Genomic DNA, 25559 nt, shown 5'->3' with positions numbered 1-25559 from the left:
TGTTCCAATGCACTCCTAGCTGACTGCCCATATTCTAACCTCCATGAATTTGAGGTCATCCAAAACTCTGCTGCCTGACTCCTTACTCGCACAATGTCTCGTTCATCTATCACCCATGGGCTCACTGATCTACATTGTTCCTGGTTAAGCAAAGCTTTGATTTTAAAATTCTCATTCTTGCTATTTCTGTCATATCCTCCACCCCCATATCTCCCTGAGACATCTGCATTCTTCTAATTCTGGCCACTTGAGTATCCCTGATTTTAACTGCTCTGCCATTGGTGGTCGTGCCTTCTGCTGCCTGGGCCCGAAGCTCTGGAATTCCTTCTCTAAACCTCTCTGCCTCTCTACCACTCCCATCTCTTTTAAAAGCTATGCTTAAAACCTACCACTCTGATCAAGCTTTTGGCTATCTGCCATAATTTTGCCTGATGTGGTGTCAGATTTTGCTTATAAGTCTCTTATGAAGTGACATCTTAGGCAACATATAAATATAAGTTGCTGTTGGAAGGGTTATAATTAAAACATGAGGGTAAATATTATGGTGGTGCCAAATCCTATGGATGGGTTCATGAACATAATAAAGTTGGGTGGTTAAATCATTCTTGACACAACGTAGGCATCTACCTAATGTGAGAGCTGGAATCTCAGAGAGGCAGGGGAGCTACGGGCAAAGGTTAAAGGTAGGGCTTTTCTTTTAACTTGCCCATTTTTTAAAGTTTATTCATTCATAGGATGTAGGTATCACTGGCTAAACCAGCATTTATTGCCTATCCTTAATTGCTCTTGAGAAAGTGGTGGTGAGCAGCCTTGTTGAACCTCTGCAGTCCATATGGTGTAAGTACACGCACAGCGCTGTTAGGGAGGGAGTTCCTGGATTTGGACCCAGTGACAGTGAAGGAACAACGATAGAGTTCCAAGTCAGGATGGTGTGTGTTTTGGAAAGGAGTTGAAGGTGGCGGTGTTCCCATGCATCTGTTGCCCTTGTCCTTCTAAGTGATAGAGGTCACGGGTTTGGAAGGTGCTATCGAAGGAGTCTTGTTGAATTACTGCAGTGCATCTTGCGGATGGTACATACTGCTGCCACTGTGCATTGGTAGTGGCGAGAGTGAATGTTGAAGGTAGTGGATGGGGCACAGATCAAGCAGTTTACTTTGTCCAGGATGGTGTCCAGCTTCTTTAGTATTGTTGGAGCTGCATTCATCCAAGCAAGTGGAAGATATTCCGTTACACTTCACTTGTACCTTGTAGATGGTGGCAAGCTTTGGGGAGTCAGGAGGTGAGTTCCCAGTCTCTGACCTGCTCTTGTAGCCACATATTTATATCTCTGGTCTGGTACAGTTTCTGGTCAAAGATAACTCCCAGGATGTTGATAGTGGGGGACTTAGTGATGGTAATGCCACTGAATGTCAAGGGGAGATGGTTAGATTCTCTCTTGTTGGGGATGATCATTGCCTGGCATTAGTATGGCATGAATGTTATTTGCCACTTATCACTCCAAGCCTGAATATTGTTCAGGTCTTGCTGCGTATGAACATGGACTGCTTCAGTATCTGAGGAAACAGGAACGGTGCTGAACATTGTGCAATCATCAGTGAACATCCCCACTTCTGACCTTATGATGGAAGGAAGGTCAATGATGAAGCAACTGAAGGTGATTGGGCCGAGGACACTACCCTGAGGAACTCCTGCAGTGATGTCCTGGGACTGAGATGATTGGCAGACATCTGAATATACCTGAAATCAACTGCCATTTAAAATACTAACTGTTGGCCCAGAATGGCACCTATTCTCACTGTCAGCCAAGGTAGTTATCACTGGGCCTATCAGAGGGATATCTGGTGTGATTCCCTGGGTTGCCCATGTGGGCAGAAGAATTACCCATTGCCCTCAATCAGAATTTGTTGCTGGTGACCTGAAGAGTCAAAGATCCAATAAATCCAGGTTCTTCCTTAAACTCAGGTTGCTTCATCAGTCTGCGCCAGAACTCTACCCCAAGGAGACATGGAGTTTCTGGGCAGAGCACTTGAGACCTCCTGAAATGACCTGGAGGATCAGCATGAATTCGTGACTTCACAGCCAGGTCAATGCAACCAGTTTCCTTTCAAGCACAAGTTAGTGCAATTGGTGAGTCAATCAGATAAAGCACAAACTAACAGAAAAAGATTTATGATTAGAAGCAAGAGGTGAGTTCACAAAGATCTGTTTGTGTTTTATTCCAAAACTGCAAAGAAGAAAATAACTGATCTGGAAGCGAAAACAGTTGACTGTTGACATTTACTTTTAAGTCTGTATTGTTCAAGTTTATGTCTCAAGTGCCATGCTGAAGTTACAATCAATACACTTTGAATAGTAATTTAGATTATTATCAACAGTATATCCCTTGACTATAGTGCAATAGTTCATTGTACAACTAGGTACAGAATAAAGGATTATTAATTAACCTTCAGTCTATTCATAGGCAACACTATATCACAAAGTTAATCTGGTTCAACTTTAAAGGTTTTCACCTTGGGGTCACTAATATCTCTGTGTTCAAGCAAATTAGTACTTAGGTCTTCAAGAGTATTTTTCAAGAACATTTAATTTATTATTTTATCCTTCATTTCTATTCTCCCTTCCTGCATATCATTCCCCGAGGTAAAAGAACAGAAGGCCTGCTTGTTCCAAAGCTCCTCTCAATGCCACTCTTTAGCTGACTAAAAAGTGGTAATGACAACAGCCCAAGCCTGTTATTTTTTTTCTCTGGCTTTGTTTTCCTTCTTTTGAGAGCCATTTCCGTTTTGGATCATCATCAATGGCTCAGGTGAAATTTAGGCTTCGTTCTGAGAAGAATCACAGAAAAAGAAGGACTTACTTGCATTTATATTTCACCTTTCTCAACCTCAAGACATCCCAAAACACTTTACAGTCAGCAAAATGCTTTATGGAGCGAATCGCTGTTGTAATGTGAGCATTTTATTATGCACAAACTTGCCTTGTCATGCTTCCGTCACCTGCAAGAGTTTAAAATAAATCTTCAGGCTACATTAAATTAATAATCTCAGTAAGTCATTAAGTGTAAATAAGCAATCATTGAAGTTACTGTTAATATCCTGATTATATGCTCTTTCGGTTTTATGATTAAAATTTACATGGACATTGCACAAATTGTTCCCTTTATATTATCTTGCAATTACACTTGATGGTAATGTTGCAACTTTCAACAGCTTAATAGCAATAGCAAACAATAGTTAGATAAACAGCACCGGAGGCAGCTATGGACATCTGTCAGTCACTGGGAGCTCATAGACTGTAAAAAATAAAATAACACTTGTCATAAATCATGCAAGTAGAGCTTAAATGCTGTGACAAAGACATATATTTTCAGTAAAATCCCTTTTACTCATACCAGCTTCCTTTGTTCTTTGCTTACTTGAGGATGATATATCTAAAGCTTCAATGCACTTAGAATTTTGAAGTATTCTGATTTTGACAAGTGCTAATTGCCAGTAATCACGAAGTCACATTATATTTACTTTATAATTTGCGAATGAGTGATATATTCCAGTTACACAATGTTTACAGCATGACACACAGACTGCAACCTGCTACTGGATAATAACACATTACCACAGTAATTCATCACAACTTTAAGATGTGTTAATGCCTTGGAATACACTTCACAGTGTGTAGTTCTCCATAAATACAAAATAAAAAATCTTCCACTGTTGAAAATTTGGTGCTTTTATTTTTCTATGGTTGAAAGGTGACATGGATGAAAATTTTGACAGCTGTTTCTTCTGATTAACTTCAGTTATTTGAACAGAAATGATATTGTTCTATGCCCTTTCAACAAAACGGGCCAATCATGTTCTATATTTTGCACAGCAGTGATATTGAGAATTATTTCATTGCATGTCACATAGAAATAATAGAGCTTGCATGCATTGAATCGCAGTAATACTAGATATATATTCTATAGAATGGACAGTAACCTCTTTGCTCTCCACAGCCCTTGATAATGTTGTTGCCTCCCAAACCTGTTGTAGTGGTTTGTTTACTGTCTCATTAAAGGTCTGGAGGCTTGTGTGGTTGAACAGTTGTGTTTATTGGTATCACATAAGTATACACGTCCAAGGGATAGCCCTGACTGGTATTATCCCCATGCTGGCTTCTGCTAAACAACTATTGCACTCAGTCCACTATCATGTGACCCCATACATAATACTGTGGGTGGTACTGTTCTCCAGTCCCGCATTAATCTTTGCTAAACCGAACATCCTTATACTACTAAATCCATGCCCATCTTTCCCAGGACTCCACACCTGAGTCCCTCCAATCAGGCTTCTGCCCTTGCCACAATACTGAAGTGCCTCTTATCAAAATCCTAACTAACTTCCTATGTGACTGTGGCTTTGGCAAACTATCCCAACTTGTCCTTCTCAACCTGTCTGTAGCCTTTGACATGGTTGGCTGCAGCATGTTCCTCCAAAACCTTTCCATTGTCGTCCAGTTGGGTGGAACTGCACCTGCCTGGTTCCATTCTTATCTATCTAATCATAGTCAGAGAATCACCTGCAATGGCTTCTCTTTCCACTCTCACACTATTACTCCTAGTTGTTCCCCAAGGATTTAACCTTGGGCTTCTCCTATTTCCCATCTACATGCTGCCTCTTGGCAACATCATCAGAAAGCACAGCACCAGTTTCAACACGTATATTGGTGACAGCCACGGCCTCACTCGACCCCTCCACTGTCCATTATCTGCCCGTTTGTTTGTCCGACAATCTAGTACCAGTTGAACAGAAATTTCCTCCAACAAAATATTAGGAAGACAAGGTCATTGCCTTCTTTCCCTAGCCACCAAATCCATCCTACTCCCCAGCAACTCTCCGAGGCTGAACAAGACTGTCCACAAATTTGGTGTCAAGTTTGATCCCAAGGAGAGCTTGCATGCATTGAATCGCAGTAACACTAGATGTATATTCTATAGAATATCCATGCCATCGCTATTTGGAACTCTGTAACATCACATGACTGTGGCCCCTGTCTCAGTTCATCTGCTGATGAAGCCCTCATGAATGTCATTGTCACTGTGAGACTTGACTATTCCATTGCACTCCTGGCCAGCCTTCCATGTTATACCCTCTGTAAAATTCAGGTCGTCCAAAACTCTGCTGTCCATATAGTTTGCTCCAAGTTCTGTTCACCTATCACCCCTGTGCTTGCTGACCTACATTGACTCCCAGTTAAGCAATATCTCAATTTTAAAATTATGATCATTGTTTCATGGCCTTTCCCCTGCCTGTAATCTCCTTCAGTCCCATAACTCTCCAAGATATCTCTGCTTCTCCAATTCCCAATTATAATCCCTCTGCCAATAGTGGCCAATAGTCTTCTATTGCAAAGGCCCTAGGCTCTGCAGTTTCCTGTCTAAAACTGTCTGCCTTTCTACCTCTCTTTCCTCCTAAAGATGCTTTTAGAACCTAAGGGTGGAATTTTCCATGCTCACTGCGTCAGGCATCCTGGAGGGCATGAGCGGACTATATGGCAGGAAGGCCAAAAATTAGTTTCATGACATCATGAAACCAGTTTGCAATCATCCACTCCACCTGTCAATGGTGGGCTGCCTTTCCCGCCGCCAAACATCAGGAACTTCAATTTAATACATCTGCATATCATTTTGAGCTCTGCTTACCAGAATCACCACCCTCCCGCCTCCTCCCCCCACCCCACCCCACACACTCGTTCACGCCGACGTGTTTCACAACTGTACATAGCAACCTGCACCTAGTGAGTTGCACTTTGCTCAGGACTTCAAGGTTTGTTTGCCTACCTTGCTTCAGTCAGCACTCGCAGTCACCAGCGCTAGGCTTCACAGACAGCACCACATCACTTTTGGGCGGTGGTCTAACAGACCAGCCATACGGCAGGGAGGCTTTTCAATGACTGCAGGGCCATGGCTTGCTTTGGGAAGATGGAGAAGTGGCCTCAGGCAAGGCTACAGGATGAGGGCTGTACTGGGGAAAGAGGGTAGCCCAGGGTGTGTGTGAGGGCACGTGTTGATCTGTGCAAGTGGCCTCAAGATGGTGAGGACTGAGGAGGCAGTCTCCAGAGGAGATGAGGCCAGATGGGGATGTGAGGGAGTGTGTGAGAGAGTGAGTGGTGACGTCCCTTGAGCTGGCAGTGAGTGAGATGCCAGTGACTGTGTGATGGCCTTGTGAGTGTGTGAGTTTAGAGTGATGAGATAGTTGCCTTACCCTGGCAGCATGAATGAGATCACTGATCCTCTTTCTGCATTGGATGGCCAACCTCTTCTGTGCAGCATCGACATTGATTACCACTGCCACTGCCCCCAAGCCGGAGTGGTGACACTGATGGTCCCCTGTGGCCAGAGTGGCGGGTAGAGGACATCGTGGCGGGCTCCAACGGTGTCCAGAAGGCATCCCAGGGATGCTGATCCCTGAATCGGGGGATGAAGTCTTCTTGCCTTTCGGTGTCACGTCTTCTGTGCAGCAGTTTTGGGCTGGAAGCACTGAGAGGTGTGCACGCGGCTGTACTTCAATATGGCGCCCAGTGTGAGGAAGCAGCGAGGTGATGGCATGGTAGGAGAATCAGAGACAGCCCGCCAGCGAAACGGCATGTTTCCTGGAAATGCATGATTAATGAGGTGGTTTGGGCCGATATGGTGTGAAAACCCGCCATTGCAGCCGGCAGGTAAAACATCCATTTACCTGCTTGCTGCCACACTTAGTGCAAATCTGGGACGATTCTGCCCTAAGTCTTTTGATAAGCTTTTGGTCACCTGCTGTAATAACTCGTTATGTGGTTCAGTGTCAAATTTTTTTCTATAATGCTCCTATGAAGCATTTTGTGACATTTTATTATTTTGAAGACACTATACAAATACAAATTGTTGGAATGAAGAGTGTATTGCTCTGTAGTAAAGTGGATCATTTTCAAGCATGGAACAGTGCAGATATAATTAAAATAAACATACAGCTCTGTTGTATTTTTACAAAATAAAGTATACTGTTTTTCAGTAAATATGGTCTCTCTTATCAGACCTGGCCCAGTATCTTCTAGTCTTGCATCCAAGTCACATTTACCCACCAACCTACATTGGCTCCTGGTTCAATAATGCCCCAAATTTCAAATCCTTGTCCTAGAGTTCAAATTTCTCCATGACCTCACTGCTCCCTCACTCTGTCAACTTCTCCAACCCTTACAATCCTCTACATTTTCTGTGAACCTCCTATTTTGGCTTACTCTGCATCCCTACTTTCTATATTGCCCCATTATTGGTGGTTGTGGCTTCAGTTGCCTGAGCCCGAATGGCTGGGATTCACTCCCTAAACCTCTCTGCGTCCCTCTACCTCTCTTCCTTCCTTTAATCCACACTTTAAAACTTGCCCATTTGACCAGCTTTTGGTCATCTGTTCTTTATGTGGCTCTGTGTCAGATTTTGTCTGATATAGTGTTCTTGTGAAGCGCCTTGGAAGTTTTGCTATGTCAAAGGTGCTCTACAAATGCAAGTTTTCGTTGTTGCTGTAGTGACAGTATAACATATTCCCTCTTCCTATCCTATGATATGAAATGAGATGCCAAAATTCAACAGTTAAAACTCAAGCTGGGACGTTCACGACCCATTACAAAATGCAATGCTGAAAACTATCTGTTATCAAAAAGACAAGTCTGTTCCAGGTCATACTGGAGCTTATTGTGGTTTGAGTGACATTAAAATTCGCCCACATTATGCTCTTGTTTTTTAAGATAACTTCCCAACCTCAGCTTTACTACGGTTTAGCAGCACACGCCTAACCTCTGCTTCATGTCGTTACAAAGCAACAATCAGCAAAATGATCAAAGCACATTTTTAAAGAGATGGTTAATGGAATCATTAACTCAGCAAAAGGAATAAATTGCCATCACACCTTCTACCTTTTCATTGTTATTATCTTTGGTTTGATGTAGAAACTAACTTCAATAGGGGAAGCTTTGATATCCTTTTTTAAAATTAATATACAATTCAATTGGTCTCTTATGGACAAATTTATTATGTTTGGCCATGTGCATGAGATTTAGAAGTGTCATTAACAGAGACCCTAATGGGTTTCATATAATTCTTTGCCTTGTCATCAAATTGATCAATGATGTTCACTTGAAGCAAACTGACCTACACTTGGTTAACACTGACTGATCATTTTTTTCAGATGTTCGGGCCCTAAAGCCAGATCCCTCCTGTTCAAGTTAATCCCTATCCTTCGATGGTTGCCCAGGTATTCTGTCCAAGAATGGCTGTTGGGCGACCTCTGCTCCGGACTGAGTGTTGGAATTGTGCAGTTACCACAGAGTGAGCACTTTCTCTTTCACAAACACCACACTATGGCAATTGCTGCCCCTGTTATTACCTCATGAGCGTCTCTAACAGTTTAATCAAGAATTTTTAGGACAATAAGATAGGATGGATTCTCACTGTATAGTAAGAAGATTAAAGATAACTAAACAGGCAGTATCGCTTTGGCCAGCTTTGGCCATACACTACACCCCATATTCAGATTTATTGAAGTCGATGGACCTGAACATTGGACATGTGTGTGCAACCAGAGTGACACCAACCATAACTGCAGAAAGAAAGCTGTCTCTGTGTGGAGTCCACAGGGAAAGGTGAATGAATCAAACCAGTCATTGTACCACATAATACATCAAGGATTATCCTAAAGGAGACCTGATAAGTGGCGATTTCACCATAGTCTTGTCCTCCTATTGGCGAAAGGCTCCAGGGTACCTGAAGAGACATATCACAAACTTTAAAAAGGGGTAATAATCAGGCATTTTAGGTCGCGAGAGATGTAATCCTTTCTAAACATCTTAACTTACATTAGGAAATAAATGGTCTGGTGTATGAATGTTAATTTAATTTTGTTCTGCAGGTATGGCATATGCCCTTTTGGCAGCTGTTCCTCCTGTGTTTGGACTCTATACATCCTTCTACCCTGTGCTTATATACTTCATATTTGGAACATCCAGACATGTTTCAGTGGGTAAGCTCTGCAGCCTTCCTCTTTTAAAAATACCTTCCCCCCTCTCCCTCCCCACCCCCCCCCCCACCACCCCCCCATCTCTAATTTTGCCGACACAAGCTTCCCACTACTTTATTAAGGAGAAGGATCCATGGGAGGATAGCCTGTCTCAGCCTTTCCTGCTTCTTTAACTGAGTAATTATTCTAAATAGAATCAATTTTTATGTTTCTTACATATTGGCTAATATTTGTAACTGAATCAATATGTAACCATTAAAGTTTGGGAGCGATTATTCAGTAGTTTAGAAGAAGTCACCATTTCTCAAGTATTTGTGAGGGGCCCAGTTTAATGTTGCTTTGCACATCTCAGGAACCCACTTGTCCTCCATGACCTTCCTATGCTTTTTATTCTGCTCGACATATTCCTCACACCATTTCATGTAAGGACCCATTCATGCCACTCATTCAACAAAGCTGCTCAAGTTATCCCATGCCTTCCTTGTAATACTGCTAGCTCATATTCTGCATATGGAACTGCTCATACTTCTCATGTAGCTTGGTCTTTCGATGCTCCGTAGAGCACACTGCTCATACACTCACTTCACACCACTTCAAGTGGGCGCCATTCATACTATGCTAGTTAGGGAGCTCCCAATATTGCTTTGTGCACTCTACATACCACATCACTGTGCACAGGATATTGTTTCATGAAAGATGTAACTCATTCAACTCCATGTAAAAACTTGCTAAGATAACGTTATGTGCAGGATGAATCTTCATCATTGCATACAGGGTAATGCTTCAATGCACTGTGAAGGATAATGCTCTGTGCAAGGTGATTCTACATCAAGGTGATGTTCCTGGTTCTTTTGATGAACAAAAATAAAAGGAAATTTGTAACCTATGATCTAATTTAAGATATTTTCCAGAAACTGATGTTTATATTTTGCTCCATCTTTGTCTAATTCTGCTTTGCTGCAGGTTCCTTTGCAGTACTGAGTGTTATGCTGGGGACCATAACTGAGAGGATAGCCCCAGATGACAACTTTATGATCATTACTCAGAATGATACAAATGGAACGGCTGTAATCGACATTGAGGCACGAGATTTGATGAGAGTGAAAGCGGCAACCATGGTTACCTTCATTTGTGGGATCTTTCAAGTGAGTTAACTTTTTGCTATAAGAGGGAAGCCAGTATTCATGTGGGGGAGGAGGGGAGAGAAACAAGATTAAGGGTTGCAGTGTGCTAAAACAATGATATCTATTGGCAATTGTGCTTTCATGCAGACGAGACATGAAATTGTCATTTAGCATTTTCTAAAATTAGCAAAAGGATTATGTCCAAAGACATAAATTCCATCTTTATTCTGACCTGCTATCCACCCTACAGCTTATCCCTATTACTGTCCATTATTATTCACCCACGCCCCCCCCCCCCCCCCCCCCCCCCACCCCTCCATCCTTCCTCACCAGCCAGTTCCATCTAACATCACTTTGCCTGTTTACAAGCTCCTTATGTCCAGTTCTCACATTGCATTTTTGGACTTAGATGCCACAGTCATATTGATTCTGAGATAACTGATAGCCACAACATCCAGGTCTGTCTCTTGTTCCTTTGTTCTGGTTGCTGAACAGCATAAAAACCTGACCATGAGAAATGGTGTATTGAGTAATAAGTTCTAAAGGAAACAACAGTGAAAAATAGAATTTTAAAAACTTTCTATTTCAAAATCCATCAAAAGGTTGCTGTCAGCTAGTCAGATGTTTCACAGGAGAAGCAAACACTCATTCAATCTTCCCAAAGAGCTTAATGGCATATTCCACTAAAGAATGGAGCAGCAAGGGCCAATGGCATATCAGAGAGATCCTCTCAGGAATGTTCGTGACAGAATAATAGTATGTGAGTCAGCACACACAATCCCCAAACATTAAAGAACTAGGACCTAGCTGAGCTCAGGCATGATTCCCCTAGCCAGAAAATAACAGGTTCAATAGTTCCATTTTGCTAGGACCCTTCCACTTGTTAAATGGGAAATGGATTAATCCTGCTTCCTATTACATTGTCTTATGGTCTTTCCTGGGATGATAAAAAAGGAGAGGGAGTAAATTTCAGTGGAAGGAAATGGCAGCATCTGTGGAGACGGAAAGAAGAGTTAACATTTTGAATCCACATGACATTTCTTCAGAGCTAAAGATAAGTGGAAATGTGATGGGTTTTATGATGTTTAAGAGGGGGTGGAGCAGGCGAAGCAAGATAGAAGGTCAGGGATAGGTGACAGTTAAGGAGAGATTGACAAAGATGTTATGGACACTAGACAACAGGAGTGTTAATGATAATGGTAAAGAGTAAAGAAGGTGCTGATAGTCGCTTAAAGTAAGATAGCAGAATGAGGATCAACACTGTGAAAGCACAACATGAGTATAGGTGACAGATGGCCCTGTAGGGGGAGCGGGTCTTGGAGAAAATGGATTAAAAAATGAACAAATAAATAAAAGAATAAAATAAAACAGAATATAATAAATGAGTAACAATAAATAAATAAATAAATAAAAATTGGATTAAAAAAGAGGTCAAGATGGAGGAGTGAGTTCATGGTCTGAAGTTGTTGAACTCAATGTTAAGTCCGGAAGGCTGTAAAGTGCCTAGTTGGAAGATGAGGTGCTGTTCCTCCTGTTTGTGTTGTGCTTCACTGGAACATTGCAGCAAGCCAAGGATGGAAATGTGGGCATGACAGCAGGGTGGAGTGTTGAAATGGCAAGTGACAGAAAGATCTGGGTCATGCTTGCGGACTAAGCGAAAGTGTTATTTATTAATTAAATTTTTCGTTTTATTCTTTTATTTATTTGTTCATTTTTTAAATCCATTTTCCCCAACCACCACCCCCCACCTCCCCCACATCTGTCACTTGTTTCTATGTTGTGTTTTCTGCTATTAACACCTTCTGCTATCTTACATTTATGGCCCTATCAGGACCTTCTTCAATCTTTACCACTGCCATTAACACTTCCCTTTGTCTTGTGTCCATAACATCTTTGTCAATCTCTCCTTAGCTGTCACCTATCCCTGACCTTCTATCTTGCTTCACCTGCTCTAGCCCTGCTTAAACATTGTGAAATTTATCACATTTCCACTTCTCTTTAGCTCTGAAGAAGGGTCATATGGACTCGAAACGTTAACTCTTGTTTTTTCTCTCTCTACAGATGCTGCCAGACCCGCTGAGTTTTTCCAGCATTTTCTGTTTTAATTTCAGATTTCCAGCATCCACAGTATTTTGCTTTTATCCATAACGGGCAGGATCCATAATAGGTGGCTGATCAGCCATCTGTTGTTTTCCTCCACTGCTGAAAGTTAAAATAAGTTGTATTTGCATTAACGAAAACTTCGTTATCTGACTGTTCCTCCAGACAGGTTCACCATAACAGACACAGCCAACTTTGTCAAAGTCTACAGGCTAAGTAGAGAAAAGCTGCAAAATGGCTCCTAGGTTGCATCATGATCGTCACCAGGATTGAAGTAAGATTATTGCATCAATAGCTTGTTTTTTCTTCAATCTGTGTAGATCATGTTGGGATTGATACGGTTTGGATTTGTTGTCACATACCTGTCTGACCCTCTCGTTCGAGGTTACACAACTGGTGCAGCAGTCCATGTGCTGGTGTCACAGCTGAAGTACGTGTTTGGCATCGCCGTTCCCAGAAAGAATGGACCCCTTTCACTAATCTATGTGAGTAACAGGTGGCTTTATGCAGTGTGAAATATTAACACGTGACCACTGATGGATTCTGAGCTACTGCATCCAATTATTGTCATATGTATGTTACGTTGCATTCTAGTCTCCAATGCTGAGGAAAAACAACAACAAATTGCATTTATAACACTGTAGAGTCCCAAAGCACTTTAAAGGATGATAATTAAACAAAATTTGACGTTAAGCCAAAAACAAGATATTAGGACAGATATCAAAATTCTTGGTCAAAGAGGTAGGTTTTAAGTAGCACCTTAAAGGAGCAGAGAGGTGGAGAAGTTCAGAGAGGAAATTCCAAAGCCTGTTCGACTGAAGGCAGGTCTGGATGGGGAAAAAAAAAGTGGAGGATATCCAAGAGGCAAGAGTTGGAGGAATGCAGTTTTGGAGCACTGAAGAGCTGAAGGTGATTATCAAGAGAGGGAGGCACAAGACGAAGGAAGGATTTGGACATGAGGAAGAGAATTTTAAAATTGTCGGTTAGTGAGCACAGAGGTGAATGGGAAGCAGTGTGAGTTAGACTACAAATCAAACAAATAGAATAAGGAAGAACCATTAACTGGTGCAAAATGAATACAAATTTGCTCATTTAACTAAAATGCCTGCATATTATTGTAAAGTACTCTGTATATACAATACATACAGTTTTTATTTGGTCAATGTGTACATAAGGAAATATGAAGAAGAAAAAGTTGTTCAAACAACCAAAGTAACCATATTCTGTGTAATTATTGTTGATTTTATCTTTTAACTGTGGCAGAATCTGGACGGTAATAGATTGGTCATTATATACCGTCCCCCCATCATTCTCCTTTCCAAATCAGTGGGATAGTTCAATCCATAACAACGCACATCCAGCACAATGAAAGGTTAAGGTCAATCACGTTTGTCTTATTGTGGACTTTACCCAACTTATTCAGCGTCATGAGGGAGGTGATTAAACCTTAAGTGAGTCCTTCATGTAAATAAAGTATGAAATACTTGATTGCTCTCAATTGCCAGTGCTCAGAAAGGGCACAGAGCACAGCCAAGCATAACAATAGTTGTTCATTAATGAATACCTTATACTCAGACTGTTCTTCCAGATGAATGCAATCACCAACATGGACATGCATAAATCTATCAAAGATCACAGGAGGCAGACTGCAAAATATCCCCTAGTTGCATTATGAACACCACAGTGATGGAAGTAATCTTATAGAAATACAGGAGCATAGGAACTAGAGTAGGCCATTCAGCCCCTTGACCCTATTCTGTCATTCAATGAGATTATGGCTGATATGCACCCTAACTCCACTTGCCTATCAGATTCGATATCCCTTACTACACTTGGATTAACAAAAATCCATTAATCTCAAAGTTAAAATGATTAATTAAACTAACAGCTTTTTGTGAGAGAGTTCCACATTTTTATCACCTTTGACATGAAAAACTATTTCCTATCGTCTCTCCTGAACAGCCTGGCTCTAATTTTATGGTTATGTCCCCTTGTCCTAGACAACCCTAGCAGTGGAAAGAGTTTCTCTCTATCTACTCTTTCAATTGCTTTCAGAAACCTAAGAACCTCAAACAAATCACCCCATAACTCTTTATATCCTAGAGAACACAAGCCTAGCTTAAGTATCAATAGCCTATAAATAGCCTATTCTTGCTTTAAACTGATAAAAAAAGGGGAACTTCCAAAGACTAACTGGTTGCTATTTCTGAATTCTGAGAGCAATAAAGGTTTTATGCTGGAATGAGATAAGTGACTTTGAGGTAATTGAAGTACATGTTTCATTTCTGTCTTCCTTGACGACGAGATAGGAAGAATACTTTTCTGTTGAGGTGTCTCCAAGATGAGGAATCGGGCAGTGAATCAAGCCAATAGGCTCAATCACCCCATATCTAAACAATACAGATCAACGGTACAATGCATGATTAATGTTGTTAATGATTGACCAGCCAGACTTGCTCACTAATAGTACCTGGAGGAATGGATCTAGCAGTTGGGCTTCTTAGTTTTCTTACTCCAGTCCAGATGATCCTTCAGTATTATTTGGAGACGCTTAGCTTGGGTTCAGATACCCGGCTGACTCTTCAAGAAAAGCACCTGTCACACCAGTGCAGTTAAACCTCCATAATAACCACTTTAGTGAGAAGTAGAGAACAAATTATAAATACCATCATAAATAAGCACCCTAACTTTTATCATTGTTAAAGTAAACTGTTGATAGAAGTTGACATTAGATGACAGAAAATTCAACTCTGCCTGTAAGGCCTTGACCATGAAAACAAACTTGAGTTTGAATCAGCCTGAATTTATTTTGTGTAAGTTTTCTTGTGTTTTTATTCCACCCACCCCCGCACTACTTGCATTGATGTACGCTGATGTGCAGTTTCAAGGGTGTGAAGATCCCTTCACTGCCTTTCTCATGTAGGCATTCTTCATCTCCCTACAGACAAAAAAGCCAGAGGAGAGATGAGGAAAACATTTTTAGTCAGCTAGTTCTTATGATTTGGAACACATTGCCTGAAAGCAAATTCAGTAATAACTTTCAAAAAGAAATTGGGTTAACACTTAAAAAGAAACATTTGCAGAGGTATGAGGGAAGACCAAGTTGGGACTAACTGGATAGCTTTTTCATGAGCTGGCACAAGCACTATGGTCTTACCCTGTGCTGTGTGATTCTAAAGGGAACTTAGACAGTGAGTATAGACAGGATGCTCAATCTTGAGGCATCTCTGCTAAGTCCAACCATTGCAACCATATGTTTATTCATCATTTACATATGGGTGACCAAACATCAAACAAGAGCAGGTGCTGTATCTCCTCTCCCAATCCCAGCGCACTGAAGCCAATTGTAGGACCCCTGTCACCTAAACTGAGATTGCTAACTCAACCCAGGCCAAAAATTGAGCCTGCAAACATTGGTTTTGTTGGCCTTATTTTCTTTCAACAGCTGAACCTTCAGAAGTGGCCTTGTTATTGTACTTCTCTAGTGATGTTAGCAGATATTACTCCACACAGCCTGCACGAGGTAGCTCAGAAATGCAATTCTGAAAAAATATACTGAGTCATAACAGACACTGATTAACTAAGGTGCACTGATGGGGGTAGTGTAAAGGGAGCTTTACTCTCCATCTAACCTGAGTGGGAAAGTGTTCCAATTCCTAATACCAGACTTCGCCATCCATATATAAAATAAAATGTAATTTAAAAAAGATGTTAAAACATGAGCTTCCAGGGACAAGGTTTTCGTCAGAGCAAAGCATTCAGGATTTCATTCCCAGTCAGCAGCTTGTGAATTCAAGTCCCAGGGCTGTCTATCAATTGGCTTAATTGGTGTCTTCGCATGTTTTTCTTCCGTTTCTTACAGACTGTTATCGATGTGATCAAAGCACTGCACTTGACGAATATTGGCACCCTCGTTGTCAGTATTATTGCCATGTCCACTATGTTTGCAGTGAAAGTGATAAATGACTATTTGAAGTCTAAGTTGCCAATACCAATTCCTATCGAACTTATTGAGGTAAATACAATCGTTTTCTCTTGGATTAATGAGGTACAAACAGCAACACTTCAGCTTGGGAGGGAAATTCCGCATTCATATGGGTATATTGGGGAATACCAGCACTTGGGGCCCGTGCAGCATTGCTTCTCCCCTTACACCTTCAATGGAGGAACTCTGTTGGCCTTAGCTGGTGAAGACATTTCCATTGTTGCTTCAGATACACGACTGAGTGAGGGTTACTCCATTCACAGCTGGGACTCACTAAAATGCTACAAACTGACAGACCAAACAGTGATTGGATGCACTGGATTCCATAGGGACTGCCCTACACTAACAAAATTTCTTGGTGGTACTCCAAGCCAATTTTCTTATATTTGCCACACCCAGGCAAATCAGGAAATCTGGGTTCAACACCAGGAAGATGATTACTTCTCCCTCCTCCTTTTCATTCTTCCTCCTTCTAAATAGTAGGAAGAAAATAAAGTACTACAATTTTTAACACTGATACTATTTTGTCAAAAATGTCGATGTAAGATATGAGTCTTCAAATCACTTTTGAACTTCCTTCTTTCCCTCCCTAATTCCATATTTTAAAATAATGAACCTAATTGTTGACAATGCAATTCAGCTAACTTGAGCTTGTGGGGAAAAAAAGGCTCTTTGGGTTGAGGCTCAGGCCAGCATGTTGGTTTCCCAATTTCGTTCCAGGCGCTGGCCATTTTGGCGGAGGTGGGATCGGGATCAGTAGGATCAGCAGAGTTACCCACCCCAATGTGGTGGGTAGCCAATTTGGTTTGTTACTGGGCCTTGTTAAGGCAAATTAAAGTAGGACGACAGGGAGACTGTCGGCCTCCAGTTCCCTGCATTGGGGGGGCGAGGTAGGGGTGACCAGTTTAAGTGCTTGGAAGTGGGCACCCATTGGCAGGCCTGGGGGACAACGCTCCAAGCAGGCCTACAGGCCCACCCTGCCTGCCTGGGTGTGGGTCTAACCACATAGTGTGGTTAGTGTGGCCTGGCTGCTGTCTCTGTTTTCAAATTTAAGATGGAAAAAGTTGTTGAAAGGGTGCCTCCTTGCTGAAGTGTCCCTTCAATTACTAACCATATACAGCAGCCTGCTGCTCCTCTCAAGCAGGAAGACCTCTGAAGGCCCTCCTGCTTCAAGAGCCCACTCACCTCCCTTAATTGGAAAGGAAAACTGTCCCCTTGCCAATTTAGGGACCCCTGAAAATCCAAACGAGTGACGTTTCCCCAAGGGTGGGTTGGGAACCCGGAAACAGTGTCAATTTCTACTCCAGCCTACCCAGGAGAAATTCCAACCCTTTCAGTGAATTAGAAACACCTAACATTGTTAATTTTCTGTTCTCTTCCCAAATAGGTCATAATTGCCACTGTGGTTTCATCAAATGTTAATCTAACCGGAAAATATGGAATAGAAGTTGTGGGACATATTCCTAAAGGGTCAGTTCAGTGTGAGATATTTTCTGAAAAGTGGTAGCTTATTCCCAATGTGAAATCATTTCTTTGGTTAAATTAATTTCTTTTCTGTTTAATTACTGCATTTCTCAGCTCTTCATAGAATAGATTCACAAATCCTGCTCCAAAAAGAAGGATCTGCACTCAAAGGGAGCATTAATTAGAGAAAGAGCGATAGCATTCTGTGTGCGACCCTTCATTGAGAGCACAAATTACATCTCATATACAGGCTGAATTTTGTGCACAGGACAGAAACCCTGCCAGAGATGGTAGCTCACCCCAATCATAAGGCCAACAGTCTCAGCAGTGCCAATGCTAGCAATGGCCTGTGCTGAGGTTGCAGCTCCTGGGAGAGGGAGCCTTAATGGTGGGGCATCCTCAAAGAGGGGTAAGTATTATTGGGGGAAATCCAGGCCCAAGTAGGGAGGCCCTGGCAGTTGGTGGAGGGGTGGTGGAGCCCTGTGCTAGTGGTGAGAATTAGGTGCGGGGGCAGCCATTGCCAGTGGATGGGGGGGGAGCTCACTCCATGGGCCATGGGGTGCCCATAAAGGAAGGCAGCCCTAAGCCTGCTGGAAGGCGACCAGTTTTCACTGCCACCTGGACATCCTAGCAGACCCTCCTATTGGGCTTCTCACCTCAGTGGTCCACTTTTAATTGGACAGGTTGCCCAGAGATTGCTTCTTAATTGACCACCTTTGGGTAGATCACCAGAGGCGTCCCACCACAGCTACTTCTGGGTTCCCACTCTGGAATTCAGGTGGGCGTTATGATCATGACTCAACTGGGAAAATCTAGCCCATTTTCTCTTATAGTAGAGGTCATTTGGTTTTTGGATACTAAGGGAATTAAAGAAATGGGGATAGTGCAGGACTGTGAAGTTGAGGTAGATCAGTCACAATCTTCTTGAATGGCAGAATAGGCTCAGAAGGCCAAATGGCTCCTATTTCATCTGTTCTTTAAGTGACAAAAGCTGAGTCTTCAAGAAGTGATTTGTCCTCACTGCTCCCTCTTTTCTTTTGTGCTGTACAGCCTGCAAGCCCCAGTTGCACCCGACTTCACCCTCGCCACCAGTCTTATAGGAGATGCTTTCGCTTTGGCCATCGTAGGATATGGCATTACAATATCTCTGGGCAAGATCTTTGCACTTAAGCATGGGTACCAGGTGGACAGCAATCAGGTAATACAGCAGTCCAGTGATTTGGGATCTAGGAACATTTGAAGCGACCAACTTGCTTCACCATTTTTCTGGCCATTGGCAGTTTTAAGCCTAATCCCATTTTTTCACCTTCTCACCATTTCCCTTAATATCAGTACTTCCTGAGCAATTCTCTTTTAAAAACCTCAACTGATCCTACAAGTGTGATCTTTTGAGGCAGTGCATTTTACATCCTTGCAATCTTTTACATGAAGGAATTTTCAATTTCTTTCAATTTTTCAATATTTGCTGTTCTCATTTTAAGATTATGATGTAGGTAATTCTGTGCCTCCTTACACAGTGTCACGGACAGAATGGCTTGGGTGCTATTTGTGAGGTTGCCAATGAGGCCAGACTTATAGCGTCTGAAACTTAGGAATCCCAATGTGTAGACTGGCCAGTGAAGGTAGGTTTGTGGAGAGTGGTAGAGAGCCCACTGACAGATTTCTCAACCAGCACATCGTGGACAGGGAGCTTATTTCAAAGGTGAATTTAAGCACAAGATGGAGCCCCATTAAGGTATGTAAGCAAATTCGTACATGCAGCTACGCATTCAAATATATTGAATGTATCATTTAGGTATCAGCAATGTACAAGGGATAGGATATTAGGTATCAGCCCAGCAAGAACATGTTTTTCATGGAAACTGACAAAGATGTTTGTGAGCTGGGCCTAGAGGGGACCCCATGGCAACACCATCTATTTGGGCATACGTGGTGTTATTAAAACTGAACTCAACTGCATTCTCTCCTCGTGAAGTATAAATTGTTGTTCCCTTTACAATTAGTATTCTTGCATATCTGTCCTGTTGAGTGCAAGACCAAAAACTTTGACAGCATGTTTCTTCTTTTAGTAATTGTAATTGTCTCAGTCTCTCTTTCATGGCAGGCCTGTAGTTTCTTGGATGAGATGATGCTTTCAGTGGAAGTGCAGATCTTATAAGCAAAGGATTCTCAGTAAGCCTCAAGGCTTCCTGTAGTTGAGTTTCCAGGAGGTTTGTTCTCAGGTGAACTTGAAGTTGGAATAGGTTTGGGAGAATCCTTCTCCCACTTTCAAGGTATTGCTGTTTATTCCCTTGGCTGCTTAGTTGAATGAAGCTGCTTTGATGGCTTTTTGATGGGCTGTCTGTCTCTGCAGAGCTGATTCTTGCTGTTTTAAAAACAGGCAACAAATATGATGAACCAAAGGATAATTCCTTGGAATGTTACATTCCTTTTGTTGAAGTTCCATCCTTAAACAAAGGGCAGTGTGAATTCCCTGGATAGCTGTGGATGTCCATAATTAGGTATTTGCTTAAGTTGCTGGAGCGTTATTAGGTATACTTTGCTGAGAGTCTAGACATCCATTACTCCTGTTGAAATAGCTGTGCCTTAGATAGATTGCTTGATTGCTATCTTTGATTCTCTGATCGCTACGGTTAATTTTGTATTGTTTAGTTACACAAGGTTAAGTGGTTCCAAGGGTTTGTGGTTTCTGTTCTTCATCATTTAAAGGGCCTGGATGATTGATACTTTTATTGCCTTGTAGTGAAATGAATTTTTTTTAACATGGTGAAAAGTAATGAATGAATGATTTTACTTTTGAAGTTTTTTTACACATCCTACTGTCACTATAGGGTTCATTGGCTCTACACAGTGAACAGTAGGTCAATGGGTTTGAAAGTGCCATAGCTTGGTATTAGGGGCATGAGAGGCCATGGGGTTGGGTGGAATGCCATATCTTGGCAAAGAAGGTATGAGGGGCCATGGGGATTGGCTGGAGTGCTATAGTTTGACAAAGGGGATATAAGGGTCCATGAGTGCTGGGTGAGGGCCATTACCTTGGCATAGGGGACATGAGGAGGGCCTTTTGAACTCATCTTTTAAAAGGTCCCCTCATGCATACTAGGGTTCATAGCTGCCCTGAGGGGCCATGAACCTTAAATCATTAAAAACCTGGCCCGACGCCATGAAAATTGCAGAGGAGTAGGACATGTCGTTCCCTGCAATGAAACCGGCCAGGTCAGGAGCGCTGGGTGCGGGCTTTTGACAGGAATCAGCCCGCACCCTTTAAAGGATTCCTAAAAAGTCAGACAGCCCAGGATTGGAGTCGGGAATGCCTGGAATTGGGACCTGACCACCATTTTCAAAGGGCTGTCAAGTCATCCTGACTCAGTGAAAATTCAGCCCTACATGTTGCTTACACAATTTGACCACCTATCTCTAACGTTATCTTCATAACTTCAGCACTGTTATTTTACTTCAGTATTTTTCACCTTTTTCCACAAAGAACATGAATGAACAAAGCTTGAGCCCTGCTAGACAATAAATTTCTTCTAACCCTCGGTCTTCTTTGAGGCACGCTGGCTTTGTAATCTCTATTTCTACGATCAGTCTAAGTTTAATAACTTGCTCTATATTTCCTTGCCCATGTTTCTTAAAGATCAGCAATTTAGCTCTTCAGGGTTGAAAATCCAGGAGGATTCCTCCAATCATCCGCTGCAACTCAGTTAACCCCATTTTCCCGGGGTTTCTATGCGTTTTCTGCCAAATCTACAACAGATGATTGAGACAAACCCTGCGAAAATTCAACTCCACCTCTTCTTAAATGAAACCCTAAGGTGATACCAGATGAGTCTGTTTCTCTCTGAAGAGGACATTGGTACTTGGGGAGAAATTAATAGACCTGTCAGACTCATATGCTTGTCAAGATCTAGTTGGAGATAAAAACTGACATTTATCATCAGATGGTTGAAAAATCTAGAATGACTGTGGCTGTCAAATATAAACTGTAATAAGGAGGCTTTTTCTAGCTCCAAGATTCTTATGAACTTAATTGGGTTACTCAGCATAATTCTGCCTCTGTGCGCAATTTGGTGACAGAAATACTATGTTTATGTGCACAACATAAGCTGAGTATGATCCCTTAGCAATTCACTTCACTTTGAAAGACACATAACATCATGTTTATATCTCCCAGTTTTTGCCTCCTAATTGACGCTGGATAACAGAATTTATTATTGCATATCCATAGCTGTATGGCTGTTTCAAAGCTACAACTGATAATATTTATTTCCTATGGAATATTAATAAAACGACACATTTGGAAATGGAATGTTTCCCTTTAATTTGTATTTAATGGGAGGGAATGAGAAATGGTTTGATATACTGGAGATCAGTGTGATGAGAATAAATGAGGAAGTACATTGGAATTCTATATCATACAATAGATTGGGAACTGCCTTGGTCCATTTGAATTCCATGCTTGAATCTCATAGATGTTTGCCGGAAATGAATTGGATTATTATCTGAAAAGGAAGACTGTGCAAGATTAAGTGCAGAATTATCCCCCCGTTGTGGGGGGTGGCGGGGATGAAGTTGAAGAGCAGGTGTGCGGAGGCACACCTTCGATCAGCGCCCCCAATTGGGGGCACGGCACCATTTTACGTGGGGGAGCCAATTAAGGCCCACCCAGCATGACATCTGCACATATGTAGTCCCTGTGCAAGCGGGGAGAATCCCAAAACCTAAGAGTGTGCTCTTTCGTGCATGTGCACCAAACAGCGTACTCATCTCCCTGAGGCTAAGTGCTGCCTCAGAGAGATCGGCTCCACATTAAGAAATAGAAAAAAATTCTCTGACATGTCCCCTCATGTGACACTGTCACTGCCACATGAGTTGGGACATGTCCATCGTTTTTAAATACCGTTTAATTAAATTTTTAAAAACTTACATGAAATGAGGTTTCATGCTTTTTCTAATGCCCACCAGGGCTCCCGGCCTGCCTACCAATCTTAAGGTTGGACAGGCAAGTCTATCAATTACTTTAATGCTTCTGTCAATGGCCTCAATTGGCCATTGACAGGTCGGCAGGTGCACAGCTGATTTTGCTGAACCCCCACTTACCTGAAAATTTAAATGGGGCGCAGTGACGTCGGGAGTTCCACCCGACATCACCACATGTCATCTTACATGTTGGCAAGCGGGCCCCACCCCCTGCTCACCAACGGGAAAATCCTGGCCGATGTCAAGAAGGTGGGGGATCCCATTGCTCATTTGGAGAGTTGGTGCAGACCCGACAGACTAAATGGCCTGCTTCAGTGCTGTGATTCTGTCAAATTGCCTGCAACAAAAATCTTGGCACTGAATGGCATTGTGGAAACTATTGTGCATGTTAAGGGCAATGTCCTCCACTTTATGATCTGTTTATTGCAGGAGCTAATAGCACTGGGTCTCAGCAACCTTGTGGGAGGATGTTTCCAATGCTTTGCTGTGAGTTGTTCGATGTCCAGGAGTCTGGTTCAAGAAACCACTGGAGGAAACACACAGGTAGGGTGTTTTGTGTCCAGGTCCACAAGATCCAGGTACTTCAGGCCTTATTATATAACCCATCAAAAAGTATTTCCTTTAGAGAAACCAGTTAGGAAGATGAAGCCAGTAACTTATTTTTTCCTGTTATGGTGGGAAGTCATTGCCAGCTTCAGTGGTTCCTTTGTCAGCTGCTCAGCAACAGAATACAGATGGGACATGGGTGGATCAGTTATACAGCCAATATTAAGTATCTTCCCATCTAGTTTCCCCTGGATGCGTAGGGTTAAAATCATCACCTTTCTTCCATTAATAGCTAAACAGTTACTGATAGCAGATGAACTACAGTGGGGCGAAATTCTTCCTTTCTATTGTGACGATCCAGTGGAGACCAACAAATTAAAGTAACTGAATTTACTGAACGACCCCCAACAAGAAAACCAATGGACAAGATTTCACTTTTTATAGCTTTTACTTTAACAATCAAACCAAAATCAACATAAATTAACCATGAGTTAATCAGCAAATTTCAGTCAATGTAAACTATAAATTACATATTAAATAGCAGATGCAAGAAAGGCAGATTTCACGGATTTACTCAGCAACCCACTCAGCATATATGACATTAATTTCAGCCACACATTCTGTCAAAGCTCTGAGCTTTCTCTGGTAAAATTCTAGTTCCTTTTCTTTGAAGATTTAGCCTGATCCCCAGCCAACAGCCATATCCAGCCAACCTGGCCACAGTCTTCACCAAAAAGGCAGACGTCTGCAGAACCTCCTTAGTTCTGCATCTGATGGTTTTTATGACATGGATACTCCAATGTTATTTTCAAGTAGCAGAAACAACTGCAGAAACTGTGTAATTGCTTATTCCCAGCTTTTGGATCTAGCCTCCCTGTACTGCACTACTGGGATCTGAGGTCAAATGGAGACAAGGGGAGGTTGGTGGTGTAGTGGTAATATCACTGGACTAGTAAACTTGAGGCTAATTCCCAGGGGGCATGGGTTCAAATCCCACCATAGCAGCTGGTGTTTAAATTCAGTTAGTAAAAAAAATTCAGAATTGAAAGCTGGTCCAAGTATTGGTGACTATGAAACTATCATCATTGGTCATAAAACCCATCTGGTTTACTAATGTCCTTGAAGGAAGGAAGTTGGATGAGTGTCCTGACATCAATGTGCAGTCATGCCTTAGTTGGGCTGCCAGTGTGAAATGGTCTTCCAGCTCCTATCATGATCAATTTCTCAATCACCCCTGCCCAACATGGGTGAAATTCTGCCCATAAAATTTGAAACCATGGATTCCATCAGCCTATTAATGAAATCTACACTGACACTTAAATTAGAATAATCAATAAGAGGATTTCATGGTATGAATTTACCATGAGTTTTTTTTCCATCTAGGCCTAGTCAATGTCCATCTAAACTGAGGCAGGTTTTTAATGCTGATTAGGATTATATTATTACAATATACCATGTGATGATGGAAGCCAGCAAAAAATTTAATTTTTATTCCTGACATCTTAGCAATTTGAATGGCAGCAATGAATGTACAACTGATAATACTAGCCCTCAAGGAATATGAAAATAGGGCATTTGAAGAGAAAACCAGTCCTTGGGAACATGATGGCTGTGTGGTAGCCTATTCCAATTCATTTATATCTCATAGTAATAGCTTTACATTGAATTCTGGTTTATAGCCATTTCTCGTGTCCATTTTGCTGTTATTTTTAGTGAAATATCATATATTTGCACTATCTTGCCCATAGAGTTTAAGCCATAATCTAATCATGTTCTGAATGTCAGTGATCTTTGTCCTTAAGGAAATCTGTGTTTCTTTGGCTGACCTTGAATATGTTTGTTACTAAATCTTTTTCTTGATTCAATCATTCACAGTTGGCTGCCGCTGTGTCTTGTGTTGTTATCTTGGTGATTATCCTCGAAGTCGGAGCACTGTTTAGCCATCTACCTAAGGTATGCCACTTTGTTCATTTCCACCAGTGCCTCAGCTATAAGAACATTAGAACATAAGTACTAGGAACAGGAGTAGACTATTCAGCCCCTCTAGCCTGCTCCGCCTTCAATAAGATCATGGCTGATCTTGTGTTTCAATTTCTACATTCCCACCTAGCCCCGATAACCTTTGATTCTATGTTCAATAAAGTATATAGATGTGCTAGCTGTTATGCTGAGTGGGGGAATTTACTAATTATACTAGATATTGTTAAGTTTAGTATCATTGTGTTGAATAAATAATCAGTCTTGGGTGAGGAGCACGTGCACACACACATTCACATAGACATGCACACTTACATTAACCATTTCTGTTGGTAAATTTTTTACCTAACCATTTAGAGG

General features: G+C 41.8%; 1 protein-coding gene across 1 annotated transcript in view; it reads left to right on the top strand.

Moving 5' to 3' along the window:
• The window catches only part of LOC121279976 (cadherin EGF LAG seven-pass G-type receptor 3-like), a 642224-nt gene that overhangs the window by 574573 nt on the left and 42092 nt on the right, over positions 1-25559 (top strand). Inside the window, exons 39-47 of the mRNA XM_041191598.1 lie at positions 8196-8335; positions 8916-9071; positions 9981-10168; positions 12568-12732; positions 16110-16262; positions 17620-17702; positions 18747-18894; positions 23106-23219; positions 25098-25175. Coding sequence (XP_041047532.1) covers positions 8196-8335; positions 8916-9071; positions 9981-10168; positions 12568-12732; positions 16110-16262; positions 17620-17702; positions 18747-18894; positions 23106-23219; positions 25098-25175 — 1225 coding nt within the window. The remainder of the gene's footprint in view (positions 1-8195; positions 8336-8915; positions 9072-9980; positions 10169-12567; positions 12733-16109; positions 16263-17619; positions 17703-18746; positions 18895-23105; positions 23220-25097; positions 25176-25559) is intronic.

This window comes from Carcharodon carcharias, chromosome 7 (genome assembly GCF_017639515.1).
Source record: "Carcharodon carcharias isolate sCarCar2 chromosome 7, sCarCar2.pri, whole genome shotgun sequence".
NCBI classification, from domain to species: domain Eukaryota; kingdom Metazoa; phylum Chordata; class Chondrichthyes; order Lamniformes; family Lamnidae; genus Carcharodon; species Carcharodon carcharias.
This window is presented reverse-complemented; position numbering and strand designations above follow the sequence as displayed.